The following is a 27,669-nucleotide window of genomic DNA, read 5'->3' as shown; positions in this document are numbered from 1 at the left end:
AACTCACAATTCAGCCATAAGGTCTGTTCTATGATGTTTGCCATTACTTCGGCTTGCCACTCTCTAGCCAATGCCAGCCAGTGCCATAATCAAGCCAGGTATATGCCAGAACAATACTGAAAAATCCCAAAAGGTTTTGCTATCTGGGCAAGACATACAAGACAGACAAACAAATGAACAAATGTCAAATAAATAATAAATAATAAAACAAACAAACAAAAAAACCCAGAAAAGTCCCCGTCAACTTAGTCCAATTGACTGCACTCAAGTCAGACGGCTGAGAGAAGTCCCAGGGCAATGAAGACGCACAGCTAGCCTAGCTATCAGACCAACCGAAGACGGCGCTAGGCAGGCCGTCTGGAGAGCACCAGAAGCAGTGAGAAGCACCGAGCAGTCTGAAGCCGTGAGCGACCCTGCAGATCAGCAATTCGGTGGACCCCCGACAGCAACAGTTTGTCTCTAGCTTCCATCGTTAGCGCTGCTGCAGAGCATGGCAGCTCGCAGGCCAGCAGCAGCTCAGCAGTCGCTGCAGCAGCATCGCCCGCAGGTGGTAGCCAGGTCGCCCGCAGTTGGTAGTAGCCAGGTCGCCCGTGGTTGGTAGCCAGGTCGCCCGCAGTTGGTAGCTAGGTCCTCAGCTGTCCTGACCAGACGGTGAAGTGCAGTGCTTCATGGATGGAGGATGTGAGCCAAGCCCTCGCCAGCGGTCTTCAACCCAAAGGACAGTTTACTCGCTGTGGCATCAGCCAACTTGAAGTAGCAAAATAAAAATTAAGAAAAGCACAAGACTATCGAAAATAGCATAAATAAAGATCTAAACAAATAAATACAAAAACTGAACAGAATAAAACATAAAATGATGAAAATTACATAAAAACAAACAAAAACATGATGCCAGACGGAGCGGCGTGTCTTGCCAGCGTCCCCGTAACCTAGCAACAGTGTTACATGTTAGTGGGATGGGTTTTTACAGGATGATGGCAGAATACGGTGCATGAACCACATCCACATCAAGAATTTTCACACTTCCCTTCTCACTTACATAATTGCCCTCATTAATCAGCCAAGCGTAGAAACCAGCACACATCTGAGCGCAGAAATCCTCTTACGACGGGGTTCACGTGTTATTCATCAAACTTTCGTGTCACTCCAATTCCAGCGTAAGAATAAACGTGTGTTGATAAATGTGGCGGCTGGAAATAAGCGTAATTAAATATCACGCCCTATGCTCCTTTTTAATGGCCTCGCTCCTAGAATTTACGACATGAAGATGCATTATACTTGCATAGATGCATTATAAAAAGATCTCGAGCCACTCTGACGTCCAGCTGAACCTTGTTCATTTTGACAGCTAGAATCAAGGAAGGTGGTAAACTAGAGCGATTTAAGCGCAACAAACTTTATTTTTCATAAATGAGGGCCACTGTGATTACTTGTGGTAACGGCTTCGGACATTTTGATGGCAGGAGTGTGCCAAAGTGCTCCGTCCATCTATGTTCCATGGACCCTAGTCTTGCTTTTGGGTCCTTGGCTGTTGCAAGCAAGTGGCATTGTAGTTGACCTGGCCCCAGCCCAGACACACACCAAGTACTCTCAGTCAACGCTGCATCTTGCCCTGTCAAGGTGTCTGCTTCTCCAAAGTTAAGTATTGTAAGTATGAGTAACCTCATCATCAATCACAACAGAGTTGACAATGACCGTAGCATTGCCACCGGCTCGATTGCACACCATATCCCGAGCTGACCGCTGGAGATTCCGCTTGTTCTCCCAATACACCCAGAACTTGTCAAATGGCTGAGGGATGGGTGTGGTCAACAGCCTGCTTGGTGAGCAGATTGTGCAGTAGAACATGCACATTGACTATTTCTATGAACTCTGTCTAGTGCACAGTATAAGTAGTCTGATAAACCAGCCTAAATGGATTGGATGTCTAATTTAGTCTGGCTCCGATGAATGGATACAACGGAACATTGTTGATGAGCACAACCCGTCGTCTTTCAAACCGTGTCTGTGCCTATAGGCCAACGCTCCCTCAAAACCCCGCCCCAGAGCCCTCTGCCCCGCCCGCGTTGATTCAAAACACATCTCTGCGTTGTGATTGGTTTAGTTGCCATCTGCCAGATTCAGGGCAGTGTTTTCAAAATGAACAGTGGTCCGAGGCCAGACCCAAATGCAGGCAAAACATTTTGCCGTCCAGCAGTTGGCGCTGGTTTTCCAGGCTACAGTATAAGGGCAAATTGTACATTTGAGTTACTTTGCATGTCTTTTTGACAGGGCCGGCCCTAGCCAATTTGGCGCCCTAGGCAAGATTTTAGGTAGCGCCCCCTTGCATCACAGTAAATTACACTGCAAGTGTATAACACTCACAAGACACTGAGCTTTGTCTTGAACATTCTCATATGAAAATAAAGCAAAGCACATTCAAACTACTTAGAAAGCCTTAAAGAAACAAATACAACAAATAGTGAACTGAACATATGAAAAACAATAAATAGCTTAGAGGGGTTACCAGGTTGTCATCTTTGGAGGGCAACAAAAAATGGGTGCAAAAGGTATCATCACAATCTTTTAGTGCAGGCCCCTTGACAGACACATGGGGCCAATAGCCAACACTAGGCTATAATGTGACAGTTGTTGAACCAGGTGAATAAATGTAACAGTATGCCTATAGGTTTCCCAGTGCCATTTGTAGTGGTGTTGTAGACTGATAACTCACATTCAATACAATAATAGTTACTTACATAATCATAGACAATGGGTAGGCTATGTATCTATGAAAATGAAAATAGATAAATACACGATGATAATTGTAATGGGTCACAATTTAAAAATGATATCAAGTCAACACTGAGCACTGAAAGACCAAGAAAGTGACTTTGAATTGACTTCCAGGTCACAGCAATCGGAATTTTTTTTTAATCAAAATCAGTTTGCCCTGAGTCCGTTTTTTAAATGTTCCACTTCTGATCTGACCACGAAATCAAAAGTCTGAAAAACAAAGCGTTATTTTCTTCTTCGTATCACATTCATAAACAAATAATGAAATAACAAGTCATTTTTTAGATTTTTTGATTTTTGGTTCTCAATTGAATATCAAATGAACGAAGCATACACGGACCATACACGGACCCTTTAGGCGCCAGAGGTTTTTTCCTAAAACGTTCAATTTTGACATACTCATTTCAAAAGGCTTTAACTTAAAAGTGATAAGAGATAGAGACTTTCTGTAAATTAGAGAAATATTAAGGATGACCCAAAGTTTATGTAGGGATTAATGTATCCAACCAATTTGCATATTATGACGTCATGATGACGTCATATGGTGGCGGCCATCTGGATTTTTGAATTTTCATGTTTTTTTTTTTATATTATTATTAGGGCTGGGAAAAAATTAATCTAATTAATTAGAGGCTTTGGAATTAATTAATCGAAATTAATCGCATTTTAATCACAGTATTTTTTTTCACATGGATTTTTAGTATACCATTGAATAATGACTGAATACATAAGCTTAAGCAACAAAAATATTGTTTATTTTTGTTCAAAGTCCAACAGACCAGTACAATTTGCAATAAAGTGTAGCAATATCATATGTAAACTGTAATACTTTGAGTTTTTTTTTTTTTTTTGGTTTAACTCTCAATAATCTTGGCCAAAACAATAAAGAGTTCCACCTAAAGTGCCAGTTGCACCAACAACATAATACAACATGGTAATAAAACATACTTCAACATAAAGTGTACCATTTAAAATAAAAAAAAGTGCCAGTGATTGACCTCAATCCCTTCTATTCTTCCAATATCCTGATGAATCTGTTGCTTAGGCCACTGTTTGATCAACATTTCAGTAACAACAAGCCCATTGGCCTCAGGATACCTCTATGACTACTACTTCTATTTCTCTTTCAGCCAGTTGCTGAGACAAACTAGCCTGTTCACATTTTCAGAGCTCAATGCTGCCCATTTCTTTTGAACTATGTTGCCTGCCAGTGAGAAAAGTCTTTCGCAAGGGACAGAAGTGGCAGGGCTGCCCAGATACTTGCGGGCCAAGGCAGAAAGCTGTGGATGGGCTCCCTCATGAGTGGACCACCACTGCAGTGGGCAGTCTGTCTCACTGATGGTGGGCTCTGCCCTGTAGCGGGTCAGAGCCCCGTTGGGCCCCTCTTCATCCTCTGATTCAGAGTCTGAATTAAACCGCAGGAGGCTCCTCTTCCTTGCTGGCTCCTCTGTGGGTTCTGGAGTGGCTCTATCTGGTTCTTTTTGCAGCAGTGCCTCAATGCTGGTCCACACCTCTCCTCGCTCTCCTCTTGGCAGACACTTTAGGTCCTTAGAATTAGAATCAGAATCAGGTTTATTGTCACATCACAGATTTACAGAGTAAAAAGATGGGTGAAATTCATTTTCATACATGGTTATCATAGAAAGAAAGAGGGGAGGGAAGAAGAGGGGGGGCAGGGTAAAGGGGGTCAAAAAGCAAGAGAAAAGAAAAACAAAGAAGACCATTACACGTGTTACCTTGAAGCGTGGGTCGAGTGCTGTAGCCACCCTGAGCCATCCATGGTTGAGTGTATCTTGGCGTTGAGACAGGTCCGTTTTAAAGGCACCCTTGAACCTCACCATATAGGCTGGGTCGTCATCGGAGACCTTCATGGTGTGGGTCAGGTGGCTGAGAGCAGGTAATACAACTGAGCCTCACCCCCAAGGAGCTCAGTCACATATCTGCAGAGGATAGTTTAGGAAAGTGATTCATTATTGTGCCAATTAATAGTAGATAAAAAAGTAGCAACTTTATACTATAGTATTAGTCATAAATAACGATATTGATATTCAGTACAATAAATGTAAAAACAGTGGGTGTTTACTAGTAGATAAAAAAAGTAGCAACTTTATATAGTATTAGTCATAATAAATAATGATATCATATTCAGTACAATAAATGTAAAAACAGTGGGTGTTTACCTGCATGGTTTAAGGAGGGTCTCGAGCCTCTGCAGTCTGTCCCACTCTGGTGTAGTTAACATGGTGAGCTTGTGCTTCTGTTTGGCTAGAGTAACCTTCACAGCTTCTTGGATCTTTAGCAGACGAGATATCATAATCAACGTGAATTCCACCTTGTGGAAACATCCTGTATCAGTGGCTCTTTGTCTTGTTCTAGTCGTGCTTGCTCCGTGTGCAGTTCGTCTGTGTTTGAGGGACTATGTTTAAAATGTCCTACAATTTTTCGACATTTTGCCAATGTGGCTGTGAACCCGCTGTCAGCAAGGCAAACTGTGATGGTCCTTTGCAACACGTGAGCAACACACGGCATGTGCTGGAATGTGAGCTGTCTCATTGCAGCGACCATGGTTCGGGCACTGTCTGTTCCGATTGTGGTGACTTTTTGTGTGATTTCCCAGGTCTCTGCCACAGACTCAAAATCTTCTGCCACGTTTTCAGCAAAGTGCCTAGTGGTGGTCTTCTGAATGGTTAAGGCAAATGAGTGAAGACGCCACTTCATGTCAATAAAGTGTGCCGTCACACCGAGATAATTTGAATTGCTTACCGAGGTCCAATGATCACCAGTCAGGGCAACCCACTCGGCTTTCTCCAGCAATAAATGCTCCTTTTCCTCCTTTTCATTGTCATAAAGCTGCTGGACTCTTTTTGTCAATGTTTTTCTGCATGGCAGCTCGTATGTTGTGTCAGACGACGCAATCTGCAGTACCTTTTGCAGGCCCTTATCTTCTACCACTCCAAGTGGTCTACAGTCGGTTGCAACCCAGTGAGCCAGGGCGTTGGTTATTTTATCAGACGTGGACTTAGTTACCGTCGTCCTCAAACCAGTTAACTGGTGGAGTGTGGGTTGTGTGTGGGTTGTACCCAGAATCAGGCTAGCGTCCACGCTAGCTGCTAAATGTTTTGCACTAAGGTGATATTTTAAGCTGGATGTGCTGCGGTGATATGCAAATTCTTTCTTGCATAGCTTGCACACAACCATGGTCTTATCTACGGTTCCATCCGATCTTTTTTTGTAGCTAAATTTACCATCCAAGGGGCCAACCAAGGCGGTCACATCAGCTTCTTCATTCATGTTGTTGTTGTATTGAACCGGACTAATGCGCTTTAGTTTGCTCCAGTATAAACGGTCCGTCTGAAACTCATCCAGTGAGAAATGTTACGCGTCCAAAAATAAATATGATTAAAATGCGTCAATTTTTTTAACGCGTGAATTTTGTGTAATTAATTAATCGTAATTAACGCGTTAAAGTCCCGGCCCTAATTATTATATATAAAAATAATATTATTATTATTTTTAATATTTTTGCTGACAGACATACACATCACCTGGACATGAAAACACAAAAAGAACAAACATTGTACCATACTGAATGGTCAGGGAAATAGTAAATCATCAGGCTACTAATAGCAAGATGATGGGAATGATGATGATGCTGCGAATTTATGTAGCAGGCCTTCTGCCAAAGAGATAATGAATCCCTGTTCATCCAGTAGGGGTGTGCAAAAAAATCTACCGATTCAGAATCGATTAATAAAATTCCAAGAATTGATTCATATATACCCCCCCCGCACCGGTGTTTAAAATATTGTTCTAAAATGAGTTTAGTTCGCCATTCCCATAAATGGCGCCGCGTCTATTTGAAACTCCAGTTGCCTGAGCACTGTTTACTTGACATACTGTAGATCAATGAAAAGAGTTCAGCTGAAGCGCTGAGGTAGCCTAGTCGGCGCAAACGCCAATTTTATTTTTCGGAGGTCCTTCATTAACGGGCCGCGTTAACAGACCGCTGTCAATGGCAACAGGTTTTGAAAGTGAAAGCAGACTGGTAGGATCATTCTAAAGAATATTTGAGTCAAGTTCAATGTTGTGCGTGGCAAACTATTTGCTGCAAATCTATCTAAAAAGACATAATTTATGCACTTGTGTTTTCATGTGTTGTTTGTCCTGTCGGTATTTTCCGATAGGCTAATGATAGCAATCTCATGATGCTGCTGATCCATTGAATTACATTTCTGCCGTGTAGCCTATTGGCTTACCGTGCTTGAAGTTAGCTGTGGCAGACTAGGCTATTTTCATAGTTTTAACCACAAAGTCTGTTTAGGCGTAGGCTTATTAAATAGTTCAACATCTTACCATTTCACGTTAGTCCAGCCCTTCACCTCAGTGAACCAGGCACCCCATGTCATCTAAAAAATATCTCGGGAGGGCTTCAATATTACGTGAGAACTTGTGGTGACAGTGCTTAGAGAAAAAAATAACGTTGCCATGCTCGGAAAACGTCAGTCTTGTATATAACATTTAGCTGACATTTTGTGAAAATGGCCCACTGTAGCATTGTGCAAACATAGTCTTCAAGTCGCTTATTTAAAGGTACAGTCTGCATTTTAATCCTAATTCTCCATTTAGCGTGCGTGCTTGTAAAACTAGTGATGTAGCCTACACAATCCTGGTGCAGTATAAAAACAGTTAGGGCCTACCATTTTACTTTGGGAGAGGTGGAGACTAGGATCCACAGTGTTACTTTGACAGGAGAGGGAAATGTGTACTTTGATTCCATTTTCAACTGAAATATCAACAACCTTCAAGCTGCATACTCTTCTATCAGCATCAATATCAGAAGGTTATAAACCGCTCACAAAAAGTAAGGAAACTTGACTTTGGCCCATTATATCTCCCCTTTAGTAATACCAACCAGTAAAGTGTTTCATATCATTTTTATCGTTGATTTGTCACCTTTACAATGAGGTATAGCTTGTAAGCATAAGGCAATCATGGGATGAGTAACACAAGCAAACGTGTAAGTAGTGCCAACGAAAAATGTGCCAAAATGGCCTGTTATGCTATTGGAATCCACCTTTGTTACTTCAAGCATTGACGATTACACTCTCCCACAGAAATGAGGAAAACAAAACATGTTAGGCATACATTTGTTCATTTTATACTCAGTGTCAGGGTCCTCAGTAGCGTGTAGAGGATCCATATGCAGCCACAACAGCTTGGCACCTTCTTCTCATGCAGGTCACCAACCTGGCTACATTCTGCTGTGGGGTGACATCTCCCTAACTCGAAAGACAGACCTTGTTATCATTGAAGGCAATCATCATGCAGTTAGATACCGGGATGAGATTCTGGAGCCAGTGGCAATTCCATATCTCCAGAATATGGGACCAATTGCCATCCTCCAGGATGACAACGCTCGCCCCCATAGAGCTGGGATCATCAGAGAGTACCTCCAGAATTTGGGAGTGGAGAGGATCTAATGGCCTGCCGTGAACACCTGTGGGATCAGCTTGGGCATGCTGTACGTGCCAGAGTCACCAACAAAACCAGGTTGGCTGACTTACAACAGATCCTTATCGAGGAATGGAATGCCATCCCACAGCAGAATGTAGCCAGGTTGGTGACCAGCATGAGAAGAAGGTGCCAAGCTGTTGTGGCTGCATATGGATCCTCTACACCAGGGGTCGGCAATAGGCGGCCCGCGGGCCAGATGCGGCCCGCAAGCAAAGAACATCTGGCCCGCGAGGTCTTTTGAACCAGAGAATGAAAAAAAAAAAAAACACTTTTTAAAAATCGGACTGCCAGTCTCAAACATGCTCTTTATTTTGAAACGTAACTTTCCAGAACAGAAGAATTTCAATCAATCTAAATGCTTAGCTATTTGTTTCATCTGAATACGAGTGAAGAAGCACGCAGCGAGGTGCAGCGTGACCGCACAACATGCAAAAACAAATGAAGGCGACAGCGCTGGTTCTCAAATTCCAAGCTAGTCCCTAAAACGCTTGTTGTCATTCAAACAACGGACATAAGCTTATGGTGATAATTAAAACACGACTTCTTTTAAACAGGCCTGACATCAAACAGGCAATTTACGCACATAGAACTGTGAAAAGTAAAACACGAGTTTCAAACGCGTGCGTGTTAGGAACGCAACCTTTAAATCAGAGAGGGTTAAAGCGGAGCATGCTTAGTTTCGTGGTGCCGTCTTGTACTCTTTGCATGCAGAGACACCTAGTTGTTACAAATCAGGCATGTGGGCTTTGCATTAATAAAATTAGGGAGGATGAAGGCATAGTTCTCTGTCCCTTCATCATTAAAGATCCTGTTTTCGCTGTTAACTTGTCTCTTCAGATTTTTTGATAGTGCCATTTTTTTACAGCTAACAGCAACGCGTGGAAATGTTTTTCTGGTGTTTTCAGGCATATAATAGCGCCCCCAATGACCAGTCGACAAATTTAACCTACATCAGCCTGCTTGAATGTCTCTGCTCTGACATTTCAAGAGCGCCTATCATTTTTACCTCCTCCGATATTAATTAATTAAATTAGCAATTGTTTTGGTTGTGAACTTGTGGCCCGCTATGTAATGGCTTGGCAAATATCTGGCCCGAGGCCAAACTTAATTGCCGACCCCTGCTCTACACACTACTGAGGACCCTGACACTGAGTATAAAATGAACAAATGTATGCCCAACATGTTTTGTTTTCCTCATTTCTGTGGGAGAGTGCAATCGTCAATGCTTGAAGTAACAAAGGTGAATTCCAACTGCATAACAGGCCATTTTGGCACATTTTTCGTTGGCACTACTTACACGTTTGCTTGTGTTGCTCATTCCATGATTGCCCTATGCTTACAAGCTATACCTCATTGTAAAGGTGACAAATCAACGATAAAAATGATATGAAACACTTTACTGGTTGGTATTACTAAAAGGGAGATATAATGGGCCAAAGTCAAGTTTCCTTACTTTTTGTGAGCAGTTTATGTGACCTTCCACGGCGAAATCAGTCACATTGTCCAAATTTTCAAAATCATAGTTATTACGTTTTCAGGAAGAGGCATAATCAACCTTCAAAACAATACCAATATCTTATGAATTGAACGTGATATTACTGAAATATAAACATTCAAAGGAGTTGAATTCATCCTGTCATGCCAAGAGAAAAACGGAGAAATCTGCCTCTGAAGTTAACCGTCGGCTCAACACTCACGAATGCTTTGTAAGGTCGCCGCTATTACAAGATTTACGGTACTTGTATCAACGACACAGCACGCGGATGACTTGGTGATTGTCAATGAGTGCATTTGCCGTAAATATTGGAATAGAGCGACTAAAATGAGACGCCTAACCTTCTGCTTCCTCTAACTTTCTCACCTCAAGAAACTCACGTTTTTAGACTAGAAAAGGTCAGTTTTTCGGCGAAATGTATTCACGGCCATACAGTGTAGACCTCCCACTGTTTCAAAACACACACACAAAAAAAAAATCCACGATTTTAGCACAAGTGTACGGAGCCCAAGAGGGCTCACGGCAATATTTTTTGGGGAAGGAAGAAAACATGCGCTCACTTTGCAAAATCGAGCTCTCATTTTAATAAATCGTGCACTCGTTTAAGTGGAGCGTGCTCTCGTTTCATTACATCATGTGCCCGTTTTCCTTAAACGTGCGCTCACAGTACTACATCGTGGTCTCGCCAATCTAAAATGTGCACTCGTTTTAGTTTTTCTTAAAATGGGCGCACAATTACATAAAAATGTGAGCATGATTTGTATAAAATGTGCATTCGTTTTCATTAAATCATACCCTCGTTTCATAAAATCGAGCCCTTGAATTACAAAATCATGCTCTCATTTTATTAAATCGAGCTCTCAATTAAAACAAATCGAGAGCTCGTTCTTTAAAAAACGTGTCCATGATTTATAGCTTATAATGTGCGTAAGTTAGAACATGGTGAGCACTATCCAATGTGCTGTTACAGTTGTGACAAGTAGGCCTTGTTACGGAGAAAATATTGGAACAAAGCGGCAAAAACGAGACGCCTCTTACTTCCTGCTTCCTCTAACTTTCTCACCTCAATAAACTCACGTTTTTAGACTAGAAAAGGTCTAAAAACGTGAGTTTCTTGAGGTGAGAAATGTAACTCCAGCAGAATGTTAGCAGCATCTCGTTTTTGTCCCTCTATTTCTATGTTTACGGTAAATGCACTCATTGACGACCGCCAAGCTATCCGCGTGCAGTTTCGTTGGAAATACAAGTAAGTAGGCTACCGTAAATCTTGAATAGCGGCGACCTTACAAAGCGTTCGTGAGTGTTGAGCCAACAGTCAACTTCAAAGGCAGATTTCAGAGTTGTGAAGGTTGATTATACCCTTTTGTGAAAATGTAATAGCTGTAATTTTGAAAATTTGAACAATGTGACTGCTTTCGCTGTGGAAGGTCACATTTTGTCTGACGGCAGCAATTAGATCTGCCACGGGCGCCGGCCGAGTGGAGAGAACTCGCATGACTCCGTCTATTCTAATTCTCGTTACGACTCCCCACACAGCCTCTACGTTTCCCCAAGCTCTCCTATGGACATATACTTTATCAGTTTAATTGTTTTGAGTTTGTTTGTAACATGATGATAACGAACTACAGTAGCTACAGTAGCATTTGACGTCACCAGTTTGGGCGCTTCATCTCCAACTGATCAAAGCAGCAATTTGCTAAACTGACTTTACATATTTTTGTAATAACAGAGAGCGATGTTACCTTTATGTTGGGATAACATGTGTGGTGCTCCTACTCACACAAGAGCTGGCAGTATGATTGTCAACTAACTAACCAACTAGCCAACAGGCTAATAAACAAACCATGCTAGGTGAGTAACGTTGAAGGGTAGTCACGTCACTTGTAGTTGTAGTCCATTTATGAAATGAAAAGAGCAATTATGTTTTTTTTTAAAAAATAAGGCGAAATAGGGTCTGATATTTTCACAGTTAGTAGATAATTACTAGCCTGGTAAGCCAAACTACACAGAAATGTATAGTCTGGGGTCGGACCAATCACAGAGTTGAAGCCTGTGGGTGGGATGAACAGTTGTCTTTCAAACTGCCTCTGCACGTAATAGGCCAGCATTTGTTAGCTTCGTTAGCCTCATCCATCTTTTGTTTTTCTCTATGGTTGTGCGATGCGGTCTCAAACCCAACTCGTCGAACGAGGACGCATGGTCTAGCCCCCTGGCGTCTTATCGGAAGCCGAAGGTGAGCTAAGGCGGGCTCAAGGACTCCGTACACAGATAGAGCGTTCTGATTGGCTAGGCTGAACTCGAGCCTAGCACAGGCTTGGCCTCAATGGTGCGACCCTAGACCATCCCGCTAGGCAAAAATATTTTTGGCCACTAGGGTGCGTCTAGATTCCTAGGCTAGATAATTACAGTATGCAGACTGAAAAATATTTTTGGTGGATAAGATCGCTGGTATAACTGCGTGGTATTTATTTGAAAAGTCGGTCTATGGGACTTAACATTGGAGCTGCTCTTCGATAGGAACGAAACCGCTTGGGGCGCTGGTTTTCCCCTCCCCTCCCTATGTCAGTGAGACTTTGTTTCAAATTGCCTCGTTCCAACAGTTCACAAACAGCCTGCATATCCTCCTCTCTGGAGCTTCTAGCATGCATTCCTCATCTCGCCTGACTGGTTTCTCGCCACTGAGATAAGTTACATATTTATCAGCATCGTTCTCATAATGTCTCTCTGCCTGTATCTGAACTTCCAACGCAGTTCTCAAAACACTGTTTCTTGAATGTTGGTGTTCGTTTGTCACTATGCCAGTTATCTCACGCACCTCCAGGTTTTTTCTCCTGTTCAGATTGTCTACGCTTTCCACAAGCTGCCGTGACACGTTGGTTAAATGCTCCATTGCCCTGGCCTGATCCTCATCTGTGAACTCTATTCTTGTTCTGGGATGACAATCAGTGGTGCCTGGGTCAAAGGTGGGGCGGATGCTTGTGTAGGTGGGGCAGGTGTTTGTGTGGTGTATGGAGGTGGGGTCTCTGGTGGGGCCTGTGTACGTGTTGCATATGGAGGTGGGTTTGCTGACGGGCCTTGTGTTTGTGGTGCAGGTGGGGGAGTGTGGAGGTCTGTGTACAGCTTGTCTGGCTAGCTTGTGGGCCTGGGCTACCTGCTCATCATGATTTCTTAGCCATGTGGGCAGCAACACTTGTCTGTATCACAGCAACAGCTTAAGCCTACCTTACACTGGCAAGATTTGGGAAAGATTCTTGAAAGACTGTAGTCTTTTGAGTAAAGTTTGAATGAGGGGCATTAGTGAAAAGACTACAATCTTTGAAGAATCTTTCCCAAATCTTATCACTGTAAGGTAGGCTTTAACTTCACCAACAAAATTATCCTGGCGCTGCCCATGCCACCAGCAGCAATGTCACCGACAACACCATCACTGCTGTCCTTACGCCTTGGGACCGAGCTGCCTCCTCCTCATCCGCCGCAGCCGGTGCTGCCACCAACACCACCACCTCATCCACTGCTGCCTCAACCACCACCACCACCACCACCACCACCACCACCTCATCTGCCACCACTGCCACCCTCCCTGCCTCCATCACCACAGCCGCCCCGCTGCCTCCACCACCACTCCCCCCGCTGCTGCCAACACCCCATCTCGAGCGGCCGCAAGGGAGGCCCTGGCCCACTGTGCCCTGTGCGGGGGTATATGGCTACGCCTGGGTCCTGCCAGGTCCTCCTGTGGCCACAGTGTGACAGTTGCACCCTCTGGTACTACGCAGAGTGTGTAAGCATCAGTGTGGTACTGTGTGGCATGCCATACATAGGTAGTTTGTACTCAATTTTGTTGTACATGTTCTGGTCTTACAAGGACATTCAAATGTTACATGCTACATTGGCTTTATTACTGTGCTCAGGCACCTGCCCGGTTGCCTTCAGGCATCGATTTCTATGTTCCCACCAGTGGCGGTTGCTGCTCATTGGAATAGGGGAAGTTCTGATAAAAATGGTCAACTATTAAAATAAGATTATTGCTGGTATATTGTTATTTGAGGGGGAGATATATTCTAAAACAGAATAGACCAAACAGTATAGACAAAGATCCTTCATTACTATCCACTTTAACGCTCTCTGGTATAGATACATTAGGGTTCTGAGACATGGCAGCTGGCTTGGTTAGATTAGAACTAAGCTTACATCTTACCAGTTCACTTTGGGGGGTTAAATATGCTATTTGGTAGCCTACTAGAGTTATGCCGACAAACACGGGATGTCCCCCGGACTTAAAGCGGACATTCACGACTTCCCCGATTGGTCCCCAACGTCATGTTCTCTAACGGACGTTCCGCTGACGTTACTGACGTTCGCAGCAAGCTCTCCCTTGGTTATTACGCGACGTCCGGTGCCGGACTTTCTGGGGACATCACCGTCAGGTCCCTCGGGTGACATCCGCATTGGGTCATTTCAAACACGTCCTAAGGACGTCCTTGTTTGAGTCTGACAGTGACGTCCGCATTGGGTCATTTCAACGTCTCAAGTGTAAGCATTATATACAACAATATATTCCCACTTATATACGTGTTCTGTCTTTGCCCGGCGCTTCAATGAGGTTGAATTGGACTGCAATTAAGATATCTGAGAAGTTAGATGGCAATGTTATTAGGAATAAACCACGATTTATCTGGCTCCATAAGATATATTGTACCTCTAATAAATTACCAAATAACTAGTTTGTTAACTATGGCAGAGAATGGAATGGCACACTAGACTTTGGAGATATGCAAATCTTAGCCCTCGCTGTGGGAAGAAAATAGACTGGAAAAACTGGAATAACGGGAGAATGACAAGGCGTATCGAAAAGCTGTATACAAGCCACCATCCTCTTGCAACTAATGTGGGCTGGGTGTGGCATAGCCAACAAGGAACATCTGACAGCGGACTTCCATGCGCCTGCCAGAACTAACACAGAATGCTCGATTTAGTGCAATTTTAACTGCAATTATTTGTTTCCTCGATTTCAAAGAAAATATATGTTCCTGGAATTTTTTGGTGTCTCAGAAAGTAGCATTAAAAAAAAAAAAACATCCCTCCAGGGCATTAATAGACCAGCTTCTACGAGCCTGTGGAGTGGAGGAACTGTTGTGTTTCTTGCTTTGACCACACATAGCATTTCTCAACAAATGGTAAGTGATGAGATGCACACAGCTTAGCCTACTGTTAGCTAAATGTTTTTTTTTTTTTTTAATCTTACTGCACATTTGGCATTAGGTCTATATGTGGCAGGTAGTTTGGGATATTTGCCGACTACGCCACGATGGGACTTTCACCCAAAGATATGATTCACACATCAGTACTTAACTTCTTAAAGGAATAGTTTGGTAATTTACACTTTAAGCCCGTTTCCTGTATTGCATGATTCATGCATTAATTTATGCATGAATTCATGAGAATTCATGTACCCTTATCGTAAAGTGTTACCAACGGTTCTACATTTGTGCAAATCATATCCTCGAAGACAATTTGCACAATGCACAAAATAGGCCTATTTCTACAAACTACAAAGTTTCCGTGCACAAACATACATGTTTTATACAGCTGCAAAACTTTATTACACATGGGAGTATCTTTTCACGGGTACACAATCTTTTTGCCATGGTATTGACTCCATAATTGTGTATTTAACTGTAGCCATTGCAAGTGAGACAGGACAGGCATGATATGTTTCTTGGTGCCTGTTCAAAGTTTTACTGTTGCATTTTGGAGCATTGCCGTAATGTAGTCATGAGGCCATAAATAAATGTATGCAATTTTTGCCGATTTAAGTGTTTCATGGGAATAATTTAGAAATGGTTTTCTTTACAGCTTCTCTTGTTTATGTACTATATCAATCAAATACAGTACATATTTCTCTAGCATGAATTTAGTTTGATCTGACTTCAGCATTTTGTGTGAATGATTTATTCTATGTATTTTGCACTTACAGTTGGCAATGGCTTCTACGACCACTAACATCAAGCAAGTGATTTTCTACCCAGTTTTTGTTACTTGTGGACTGATAACTTTGCTGCTGTTTTTTCATTCCGTTGACAAACTGTCATCCACAGTCTGCCCAACTTACTTTACGAAGGCACCTGATGTGACTGTGGCAAAGCCAGAGAAACCCATTCTTTTGATCTGGTTGTGGCGGCAGGGTGTCAATTTTGACTTCGACAAAGACTGCATGACCTATTTCAACATAGACAGCTGCGTTCTCACAGATGATCGCTCCTTGTACAGTGCTGCAGATGGAGTTTTATTCTATCATAAGGCCATCGATAGGAAGCTCAACAATCTTCCTAAGGGTCCACGGCCAGCATTCCAAAAGTGGATCTGGTTCAATAATGAATCTCCAACCAACACTGGCAGAAGAGCTGGATGGGATGGATTGTTCAATCTGACTTTGACCTTTAGACGAGACTTAGACATTACTGCTCGCTATGAACTGAGCATTGTGAGAAGTCAGGAACAATTTGTGCTTCCCCAGAAAAAAAAAATTGTTTGCTGGATTTCAAGCAATAACATAGCGGGGACTGGTGCATCAACCCGACTGAACTATTACCATGAACTAAAGAAGCATATTGATGTGAAAGTATACGGTCGAGCTGTCTCAGGAGCAAGTTTTCTAAGGGATGAAGACTATTACTCTACCATTGCTAGCTGCAAATTCTACTTGGCCTTTGAGAACTCCATTCATGAGGACTACATCACAGAAAAGTTAAATGGACCAATGGTCAGTGGGACTGTGCCAGTAGTTTTAGGCGCATCCAGGGAGAACTACGAACAGTTTATTCCTGCAGACTCATTCATCCACGTGAATGACTTTCCTAACCCAAAAGCTTTGGCTGAGTACCTGCTTCAGTTGAATCAAAACAAAAACATGTATATGCGTTACTTTGGATGGAGGAAATACTTCAAAGCTACACCTCATCTTTTATCAGCACGCAATGTATTTATACAGCCCTTCTGCGCTGCCTGTGACCATATTGGTAAAGACAACACCTATAATGTGGTCCACGATCTGTTCTGGTGGTATCAGAAAAATGTTAGTGGGCACTCATGGTAATGCGATGATAAGATCTCTAAGGCTGCATTTACAGCAGTAGTTTCTGAGTAGGTGCATAGAAAACCCAGGATGAAGCTTTACATTTTGTTTTTTAGTCTGTCAGAGTGCAAACCAATCCAGCTTCAATTTTACATGACCTTAATGACCTGGACCTGACCTGAAAAAGTTAAGATTATCTTATATGAGGTAGCCATTAAATCATTAAAATGTTTTTCAATTTCTCCTTCTGGTGTGGGCTTCAGTTAGTTACCTCCACCAAGGAGGTTATGTTTTCATTGGGGACCAGCGTTTGTTTGTTTGTTTGTCTGTCTGTCTGTTTGTTCCAGGGAAGGTCAGAAATGACCCAAGGAAGAAATGATTACATTTTGGGAGTGATCCGTATCACCGTCGGGATTCCGGAGGCGTTTATGTTTTTCGCTTAGCGTTGTAATGGCATGGTTTGGCCACGTGGTGGCGATCTGAATAGTTTAGGGTCAAATGTATGACAACCTAGGAAGAATATACAGGCGGAGCTTAGTCTAGATTAGTTTGATCTCTGTAAAGACTCATCATCACACATCATTGGGATTTCTTATAGCTGGTCACCTGTTCATCTCTTTAGTTATTGTTTTAAAAACTTAATTATAAATCAGAATGAGAGAGCAGCGAATTCATACCGTCACATTTAGTCACATTATTGAGTGACCAAATGGAATAGGGTGAATGTTCATTTTAGCATGTGACGTATACACTGTACAAAATGTCACTACCTCCGACCGTCTTGGATAGCCTGTCCCACTGACCCAGATGTCTCCTTTTTCAAAATTAAACCAAAATCCTACAGGATTCCAATAGCAACAATCAAAAATACCAAAATCCCAATCAACTCTACGCTGTAGCTCCTCTAACATGACCGCCCCAGAAATGTAACGTCAGGGGTTCGTCGAGGGGATGCTACTTGGGTCGCTACTTTGGGGCTTATTTCAGAGATCCAGTTGCTTATTTTTGCTCACGTGACCTGGCAACATTGATGCTGACTACTCATGTTTTCATACATATTTACTTAAATAAACCTATTTTTGTTAACGCTTTATCTGTGTGTGGTCTCCCTTATGTTCAATCACTACAAAAGAGCCTGGTGGTTGTAACACACTATAAACAATAAATCGATTGATTGATTGCATTCAAGAACAGTAATTAAGTGACATACTCTAGGGTAAGGAGAAAAAGGGAAGTTGTTGCTTTTATTTGAATTGCCAGTAGAAATTAGAGCCAAGTAGAGTATAAAAATCAACAGACATTTTACTGTATAGCTGACATTTATAAAATAACAACAGGTAGAACTGACCAGGCTACATCAATAAGTGTTGCTTCAGGGAAGTTGCACTTGTAAAAATGTTTTGTCTGCAGCACTAGACTTATAAACAAGAGTTTAAGCTGGCAACATTCTGCTGCTAGTAAAGGATGCACAGCACAGATCTATGGCACTGAGAAGGCAAGTAGATTTGCTCTTATTGGACAAAAACACAACAGACAAGTGACTAGTGCAGACTCCTTCAGTACAAATGCAATTGAGCAATTCAGGAGAGTTGACTTGGTCATTTCAGCCCATTGCTGTTACCCTCACTAAGTTCACAGTGGATAAGATGATATCAAGAGTCATTGTACGAGAAAAACAGGCAAAACCAGGTAGAGGTCGGAAGATTGGGGTCGGCTAAATCGGCTAAGTATGTGTAACTATGAACAGCCATACTTAAAACCCTTCAGCTTTGTTTTGTTATGGAGTTCTGAGACCCCTCTCAGAAACCCTAAAAAATCCACAATTCATGGCTGAAAATGACTTAAATTGCAATGGCTACCCTGATTATCCTGATGAAGATATGAACATAAGCTTGATAGTCGGCAGGCCAAGACCTTGAAACAAACTGTTGATGGCATTTTTTTGTTAAAAGTTGGCTACCATGCTAGAAGTTATTAGAGGGCTCTGAGTTCCAGAATCCAGTGGTTGCCAAAATCATATTAATAATTTAACTTATTCACTGCCTTTGACATTTATAAACGTCAATTTAAATACTTACGCTGACTGCCTTTGACGTCTTTATACTTCAATTACGTTTTTCAACGGGGAGGGCTTGGGAACGATCTGTCAGAGTTTCACTTAAAATCAGACTTGTAAACAGACTGTACTAGCGATCCGAAACGCTAGATGGCGCCAGTGCCATTGAAACGGTAGTATCTGCCTGCAGAACCATAAGAGACATACAGCCAAAGCCATCGATATCTCAAAGTTGCGTCACAACCATTCACTCCCGTGTACAAAAAATGGATCATACCGTATGTCATGGGTCGTTCAATAGTTCCACATATTGGGGGAATGAATGAATATCTCAGGTGTTATCATAAGACTTTTCTACATGACTTATGGTCGTGTGCATAATAATGCATTTTCAGTGAGTAATATATGTATGTGGCAATGCAGTTTATAGTAATTTTCATTGAGTATTTACCGTAAGTAGAAATCCGTAGTAAACCAGGGACCGCAGCAGCAGAGCGCGGGTTTGTTTGGAACTATTGAGACTACCACTAACCATGTGACAGCTCTAGCAGCAAAGTCAACTGCTGACGCAACTTTGAGATATCGATGACTTTGCATACAGCATACACCACCCCTGCACATCGACCACAGTACTCCTAGTTCTTGACTACTGTAGATCAACTGAACGGTATGATCCATTGGATATTGCTGTATAGACTGAAAACGACTTTGCTAGTACTAGCTAGCTAAGTCTACCGTCCTGTTCAGAGTCTATAGCGACCAGTCCCTAGCAACCTTGAAGAGACTGACGAGTGGTTATGGGACAGCATTACTCATCATCATTAGTATCATTAGGCGCGTTCAAGATGGCTGCGCAGTACAAAAACTGCGCAGCACAAGATGCACGTGGTTAAAAATCTGTCCACGATGGTCTAGATGGGTGTGTTTTCGACTCGGCAGTCGGTGTCACATGGCCTCAACTTATCGCGGGAGCAAGGCGTGGCCAGGCAGCTGCTTCGCAGCAGAGCAGCAGCTTTAGAGTTACTGCGGAGCGCAGCGGACCTGCCTTCATGACGTCAGGTCTTTGCCATAATTGGCTTTTACATCCCTGACGTATGTGCAGGTGTTTAGATGCCTCCTCATATCCACGCGGGTCCGTGCCTCGTGATTCGTTACATGGTCAAGTCTAGACTACGGGAAGTAGAGAGTGTACAACTTCATAGCAGCGTTTGTATCCCCTCCCCTGCTGCCACCGGCAGCTCTCGCTGCTGCAAGAGGTCATTTGGAGTTGAACTTGAACACGCCTATTAGCAGAGGCTTGACTCCTGGCCAATAAATGGACATCTCTCATGTTCCTTTGATTAACATGAATACATTGAGTATTGCAGAGAGTTTGCCCCCTTCCTTCGCTCTCCCAGACGTTGACATAGCTCACTGATGTATAAGTGGCATGATGAATCAATGTGCTTTGTACTTTTTTAGCTGTGTTTTTAGGTTTTAATTGAAAATTGAAATTCAACTGAATTTCATTAAACAACGATGAAAGAAATTCCAAGTTTGAAGTTTGCTTCTTGTTGCCTGCTTCCTTGTCTCTTTTCTCAATATCCCCTTGCTTCTTTTTCTCTATCTCATACCTTATTCTCTCTCTCTCTCTCTGTCTCTCTCTCTGATCTCTCTTCGGGTTCCAGCAGACCTGCTTATCTACTGTATGTAGTTGATGTGTGGTCATTAGTCAGATTTTTTCATTTGAAAAAAAAACTGAAATTGTAAGTTTTGATCTAGTTTTCTAAACTATATATGAAATAAACAAATGATATATAGATCTATGTCTCTCTCCCTCTGTAGCTCATGGGCGGCTGAATTCCAGTTTGTGATTCTGTTTTTAGTAACAACAATCACTCACCAGCCCCCTCTCTCTCCACTGCTAAACCTGTTCTTCCACACTGGTGGAGCTGGACTAATGTTGCTCAATTAAAAAAACAAAATGGCACTGACTAACAACTTTTGCTCATACATGCTCTCTCCTTATTCCTTTTGCATATACAGTCATGGTTGAAATTGTTGGCACCCCATGCTAAAGTTGACTAAAAAGAGGAATATAAAATCATCTTTTGGAAATGGATTTTAATGGCTTAAGTAATACAATTAGGAAAGATCCAACCTTTAAGGACACACCAATTTTCTTTGTGAATGAATAATGTATCATAAATAAATAAATGTTCTTCCCAAAATACTGGGGTCAAAAATATTGGCACCCCTATGTAACCCTATGGGTCATGAAACTATATAACTATAGTAATATGTCCATTAAATATAATTTGTGTCACAACCTGGTATATTAATGAAGTTAAATAGCACTATACACCACCATCTACAATTCTACATTTTTACCGTAACATTTAAATATTATAACTTGTGCAGCATTGCATGTCTCTCCCTACAAGCTTTTAACTTCGTCTTGACAACCACCCTGATATCTTACCTATTTGTGTCTTCTAAAAAAAAAAAAAAAAAAAAAAAATAGGGTGACACTGACAGCTTGAACCAAAGCATGTCTGCAAAAGTCTTAACAGAAGCCCTTTTCAGAATTGGCCCCCTGACACAACAGTGGCCCTTGTGGTGTGATACTCTTGTGGTATTTATTGATCATTATTTTTTAATGATCATGCTTGCACACAAGTTGGATTATATTGCACATTTGCCCAAAATTACAGTAGGTAACATGGAAGAAAAAGGAAGCACTTTGGGGGGGAAATCCGCTTTTTCCATTTTTAAGAATATAGTGTTCATATGGACAAAATAACATTTTCTAAGCTGACAACCTGTCTAGAACTCATGTTGAGGGGTTAAATATCAATACTGGATAGGTTGTATGCTTGTACAAAAAAGTGTCCGACAAAGTTTTAATATCAGTTTTGGCCCCCTGACTAATGCCAGTGCTCCATTATCCCAGTCTTCAGAAATGCCAATAGGCCAGACACCTCATCAAATAACATATCTTCGTTGATGGCAACATTTGGACACTTGTGCTGCAATGTGGTTGCTGCATCATCAAACTCATTCCGTTGTGGCTGCCTTTTTAGAAGTAAGCACTGTAAGTCCTTCAGGTCATCAACATGCAGCCAGATATGTTACAGCTGTGTCAAAAAAGTTTAGCAAAAGGCTTCTCTAGTTAGTGTGCCATTCTCCTCCAACTCTCTCAGAAGGCCACACATCAAAACTGGAGCAAAGTTCCCATCACGCTTCTAGTTTAGATTCAAATCCTTTCAGAATTGCTACTGACTCCACAGCACAACGGTCCTGGCTTTCAAGCATCTTTATAGTTTCATGGAAGATGGCCAAGTTACCATGGGCAAAAGCTAGCCATAACTCAGTAAGTGGATCCTCAAACATCCTTCTCAGAACGATTGGACACTTCTCCTCGGAAAGAAAAAAAGACTTCAGAGGCTCGTACATCATCAATACCCTTTCTAAGGCAGGTAGCTTCGAAAGCCAACACACATTGCTGTGCCCTAAGATGTTCTGGTATTCTTGCCCTACGAAATCAAAAAAAGTCTTTAGTCTTTCAACTCGTACAGTATAGATGTGAAAATAGCCAAAGACCTTTGTGAGCAAATGCTCCACATCCAGAGGGATCATGTCCAAAGCAGTCTTTCCTGCATTATGGATTATGTGTGCAGGACACCCAAGACCAATCACCTCTCGTTGCAGTGAGTCTTTCACTTTAGTATGCACATTGACCCTCCCACGCCTATTTATGCCCCCAAAGTTTGTATTTGTGTTGTCAGCAGAGAGGGCCACCACTTTATCCTCCAGGTTATATTTCCACACAACAGACAGGATTTCTGATGCAATATCTTCTGCAGTTTCACCTTTGAGCTCCACAAAATCAAGCAGTTTTGTTTCAATAGAAGTGTTCAATATCTTGCAGTATCCAATCAGTATAGGCAGCAGCTTTATGTGTGCATGATTTGAAGCATCCACAGACAGAGACACGTATTCAACTTGGTCAAGATCCTGTCATCAGTGTGGTGGCCCATGGTGCGATCATTTGTCACTATGGCGTCACATTTTGTTCTGGCACATGTGAGCTCATAAATCTTACGAGTTAGATGTGCTGTGCAGTCCATCGACCGGAAACTGTGATTATGGCGGACGGTGTGCTATGCATAGGTACCCCCTGCACAGCTAAATCATACTCTAGAGTGTGCTCATAGAGGGAGCACCACTACGAGCAGTGATGAAGGCTTTATGCTTTTTTGTCTGTTGGCGTTCAACCACAGCTGTTCTCCCCCCACTACCGACTGAAAAAGAGGAGTTGCAAAGAGTGCAAAAAGCCACTGATTCACCATGACCTGGGCGTATAAATGGAACTTATTTCAAAATGTTTTCAGTGACATTGCATTTTCTTTTCTTGGAGAGGGCCATTCTTTTATCTGCCTCTGTGTGCCACCATTAGTCCTCTGTCTTATCCTTCCTCTCCCTCTATATCATTTTCCTGTCTTCACTGCTCTTTCCTTGTTTTGTTCCTTCTCACTGTTTACTCCCTTAACTTCTCTTTTCCTTCACAAATCTCGGCCAGTCTTAAACAATAAATAGTACACCATCAGATTAAATAGACCATTAATTATCATAATGTATCTTAAACAAATACAACAATTATTTTTTAAACACTTTGACCTGTATTGCCCTATTTCATTTGTCTTCCTATGAAGTTGTTCCCTGCCTTCTCACTTCCCTATACAATAATTGAAACAGGACAATCTTGAATGATTTGTAAATCAGGCCACAGAGCATTGATTAGACCAGTTCTTATTGAGCATATTGAGTAGGCTACAGTAGGAACAAGATCTCTGATCTAATCTCTACAACATCTGGAAAGAGAACCTATGCCATAACGCAGAATAGTATTGTTTAGAGATCAGTCAGTCCTTCAGGCTTTTTATTTATTTATTGTTCTTAAGTGGGAAAAGTCATGTTTGTGGAATAGGACCAAGCACGGAGAGAGAGGGAGTGCAAGAGATGTGTGCAGTGGAAGTCAGTGAGCTACAGTATGTCCAGCAAGAGTAAGGTAAAGTAACTTGTGCCATAACCTTTTGTACTCTGAATGGCTGATATAGCCTAACAAAACACAAGTCAGCAGTAGCCTACAAAACGTGGTCATTGGCAGTTGTTTTTGCTGGTAGGCTACAGGCAATGCGTTCGAGATGCAAGTTTTCGCGGCAGAAAGGACGGAGCGGGACTGCTGTGGTAGCTTGAGCCAGAAAGTTGCGGTGATTGGTCAATATTGCAAGGCTTTGATGAATTCACAGGGATAGGCTGAATTGCGAGGGTCTGATCAGTGCCATTGCATCGCGCTGCGTAGAGTTGGCTAAAGCAGCGGTGGCAGAGCACGTCTCTTTGAAAACGCGGGTTGTTTTAATTTATCCTACTGCAAACGTCGCAAAATTATAGGCTAAATGGTTCTTAATCGGCATAATTAGAACTGGTTGGTTCATGGCCAAATCGGGGACATTTCCGGGGACAAGGCATCAAAAAAGGGGACTGTCCCTGGAAAACGGGGACGTCTGGTCACCCTAGGTTAGGTGCCGTGCTCAGAGGCGCAATGGTGGCAGCCCGAGGGATCAAACTCATAACCTTTAGGTGTTCCATTTGGAATCTCCTGAACCACTAGACCAGCAGCCCCCACATCTGAAGGTGCTCTGAACCTGCTCTCATCCTGCTGAAGATCAGTGATCTCCATCACCACTTTGGTTCAAGTTTGGTTAGTTATAATGCATTTCTTCTTTCTCAGTGTCTGATGTCCAGGTTTCAAAACCATTCATACAAAATGTACAGAATATCTCACTCACTCACCCACACACAGACCTCCATCTGTCTGAGGGGAACAGGAGGGTGGAGAGGAGAGCTGAGCTTCAGTCATATCATGATCATCCAGAGAGATTTGATGAGTGGTGGCAGGTGCTGTGTAGAGAGGGTGTGTCTGGACACTACTAGGAGGTGGAGTGGAGTGGGGGGGGGGGGGGGGGGGGTTCTATAACAGTCTCATTTAAAAGCATCAGCAGGAAAGGACAGGGTGATGAGTGTTTGTTTGGTTGTAATGATCAGTCCTGGGGCCTCATTTATAAAAGTATCGCGTAGAAACCATTGTTCATTTGATCTTAGATCATTTCTGATATGATCGTACGTGTGATTCAGAGAAACGAACGTACGCACAAAAAAACGTGCGTACGCCACTCTTGCAGATGTGGCCATTATAAATCGCAAATGAACGTGAATTTGTGCGCAGCCGGGTGATTTTAGGTCTCCGCCTTGTACACGCCCCCTCATCAATATCATTAGCATAGGCTTTAATGCAATCAATGGCTGAGTTGTACCTAAATACATATATTGAAAACTGTAAAGGCCTAGCCTATGCCATCTGATGTTAACCTATGTTTATGCGCTGTTAGTTCGAATAATTAATTATAATTTTCCAAGCAGCGCTTTCTGGAAAGAAATATGCATCCATGTCCATTGTCCTCTGCTTGCTTTTATTCCTTCTGCTTGCAGTAATGTAGTAGGCAATGTGTGGCAAATGTAGTAGGTTTACTTTGGTAATAGAACATAGTAGGCTACCTTATGACGGAAATACCTACAGTACATCATACTAATTTAGGCCTATACGGTTATGGTACAGTATGGCGTTTCCAATATGACCCAGGGTTAGATACTGCCCATGTAGCCTACGGCGGACTACATTATAAGCGAGATACTGTATGTCATGTAGACCGAACGTTTAAGGATAGGCTATGTTTTTACTGTATAGCGAATAGTATAAGTAGTTCACCGGTCATTCTTCATTCATTCTGCGCGTCGGGATTCAAGCAATATCGATGTCAGCGACTGTTTACTTTCAAGAATGTCCAGTGACCTTTAGGCCTACCTTTATATATTTTTATATTTTAGCCTGCATTATCCTAATTGTTATTATCCACGTATTGCCATCTGGTCTTGGGCACTGCCATCAGACACAGGCTATGCAACCAGACGCGTGCTATAACTCATTGCAACTCGGCCGCAATTATGAAGATGCAAAACTCTGCTTTTCAGAGGATAGATTATGTCTATTTACCTTCATATATTTTTATATAAAGTGGGTAACCCATGAATTCTGTGATCACGGTAATGCGCCTGTGCGTGCGTTTGATAAAGGCAACAATGCAATTACCGTGAGAATGGAATGTTAACACCAAATTCTTGAATTTCCCCTTGGGGATCAATAAAATATCTACAGTATCTATCTATCTATAGATTATGTCTATTTGTGATGTAAAGATGCTGAAAAATACCTGTCCATATATAGCCTACATTATAATATTATCTTTTTGTTGTGGAGGTTGGAATATCATGAACGCAAGTCATATTTCCCTCTTCTAAACAAGCGTAAATGGACACTTTATGGTCAATATCGATGGGAACATTAAATATATAGATGACTCTATGGCCTGCCTTTTTTGAATGCTATGAAATAGATAAGATATAGCCTAGGCATGGCACGGGTGTAGTGGTAAAATAAGAAGTGGGTAACCCATGAATTCTGTGATCACGGTAATGCGCCGTTTCATAACGCATTCAGAATATGTTTGATTATGGTAGAGGATATTATCAAGTGTTTATAAAATATATAGATAGATAGATAGGCTAGATAGATAGATAGATAGATAGATAGATAGATAGATACTTATTGATCCCCAAGGGTAATTCAAGATTGGTGGATTAAATGGTTCGTGTTGATGAGTGTTGTTCATATTGTGAATGCAGATAATAGCCTACAGTGTGCTTTTTCAATGTTAAAAGTTGAAATAGGTGAATACGTCTTTGGAGAGGTTGATAAACTCTATTTTTGAAATGCCTGGGGTGAATAAACTGCGTTTACTTACTTTTAGCCTCCACTTTTAGCCTCCACTACAATATTATAGGATTGTTTCACTTTCCTTTTCCAACCTTTAAGAATTAGGCTAGTTAAAACTTTAACTTCTATACTTACTACTTACAACTTCTGCTGATATTGATCATGCATATGGTAGAGAACTACATGAGATCGTTGGTCTTCTTGGAATTTTGAGAATTCATCGCATTTGGACCTCAGATTACTTGCAGTACCCTGGCACTACCACAAGGAAATGGTCGTACGTCAGGTTGGAACCTGACGTGGAGATAAGCACTTTTCCACGTCAAAGACGGTCTTTATAAATCTGAGCGTTGGCATGGATTTGAGCGTACGCACGGTCTTAGATCAAATCTGTGCGTAAGAAAGTTTTATAAATGAGGCCCCTGGAGTCTTCTCCCCTCCAGCTCCAGCTCCTCTATCTGGCACAATAATAGAAAGACTAATCTCCCTCTAGTGGCCAGCTCCAGAATAGGAGTGGATCACAGGGCAGGAACTCTGGCCTTCTACTGCATCTCTGACACAATGACCCTCCTGCACAGAGTCCAGACCACATTCACTCACACACTCTACCCTGGGTTTTGGATACTAACTGGATCATCAGTGAAGCTGGTATGACCCACACCATATGTAGCAGGACAAAAATGTAAAGACCCAAGATACAGATAGATGCTGTTGTCACATCTACACACACACACACACGCACGCACAAACACACACGCACAAACACGCACGCACACACACACACACACACACACACACACACACACACACACACACACACACACACACACACACACACACACACACACACAAATAGACTTACCATCTCATCAGCTGCCTGAGAC

The 27,669-nt window shown here is 42.2% G+C and overlaps 1 protein-coding gene across 1 annotated transcript; it reads left to right on the top strand.

Moving 5' to 3' along the window:
- The first annotated feature begins 14,204 nt into the window (after positions 1-14,204).
- On the top strand, positions 14,205-17,947 carry LOC134089194 (4-galactosyl-N-acetylglucosaminide 3-alpha-L-fucosyltransferase 9-like). The gene is made up of 2 exons (XM_062543551.1): positions 14,205-14,958; positions 15,759-17,947. Exons 1-2 carry the CDS (start codon positions 14,806-14,808, stop codon positions 16,875-16,877), a joined length of 1,272 nt encoding a protein of 423 aa, XP_062399535.1. The 5' UTR covers positions 14,205-14,805; the 3' UTR covers positions 16,878-17,947.
- Positions 17,948-27,669: the final 9,722 nt, after the last annotated feature.

Source organism: Sardina pilchardus, chromosome 8, assembly GCF_963854185.1.
Source record: "Sardina pilchardus chromosome 8, fSarPil1.1, whole genome shotgun sequence".
NCBI lineage: Eukaryota > Metazoa > Chordata > Actinopteri > Clupeiformes > Clupeidae > Sardina > Sardina pilchardus.
The sequence above is the reverse complement of the archived record's forward strand: the minus strand, read 5'-3'. Positions and strand labels throughout refer to the sequence as shown.

Bases quoted from the DNA above. Each gene is read 5' to 3' on its own strand.
- LOC134089194 (XM_062543551.1), top strand. From the start codon at position 14,806: ATGTTCCTGGAATTTTTTGGTGTCTCAGAAAGTAGCATTAAAAAAAAA. The intron at 14,959-15,758 runs GTAAGTGATGAG...TTGCACTTACAG, and splicing joins ATAGCATTTCTCAACAAATG to TTGGCAATGGCTTCTACGAC.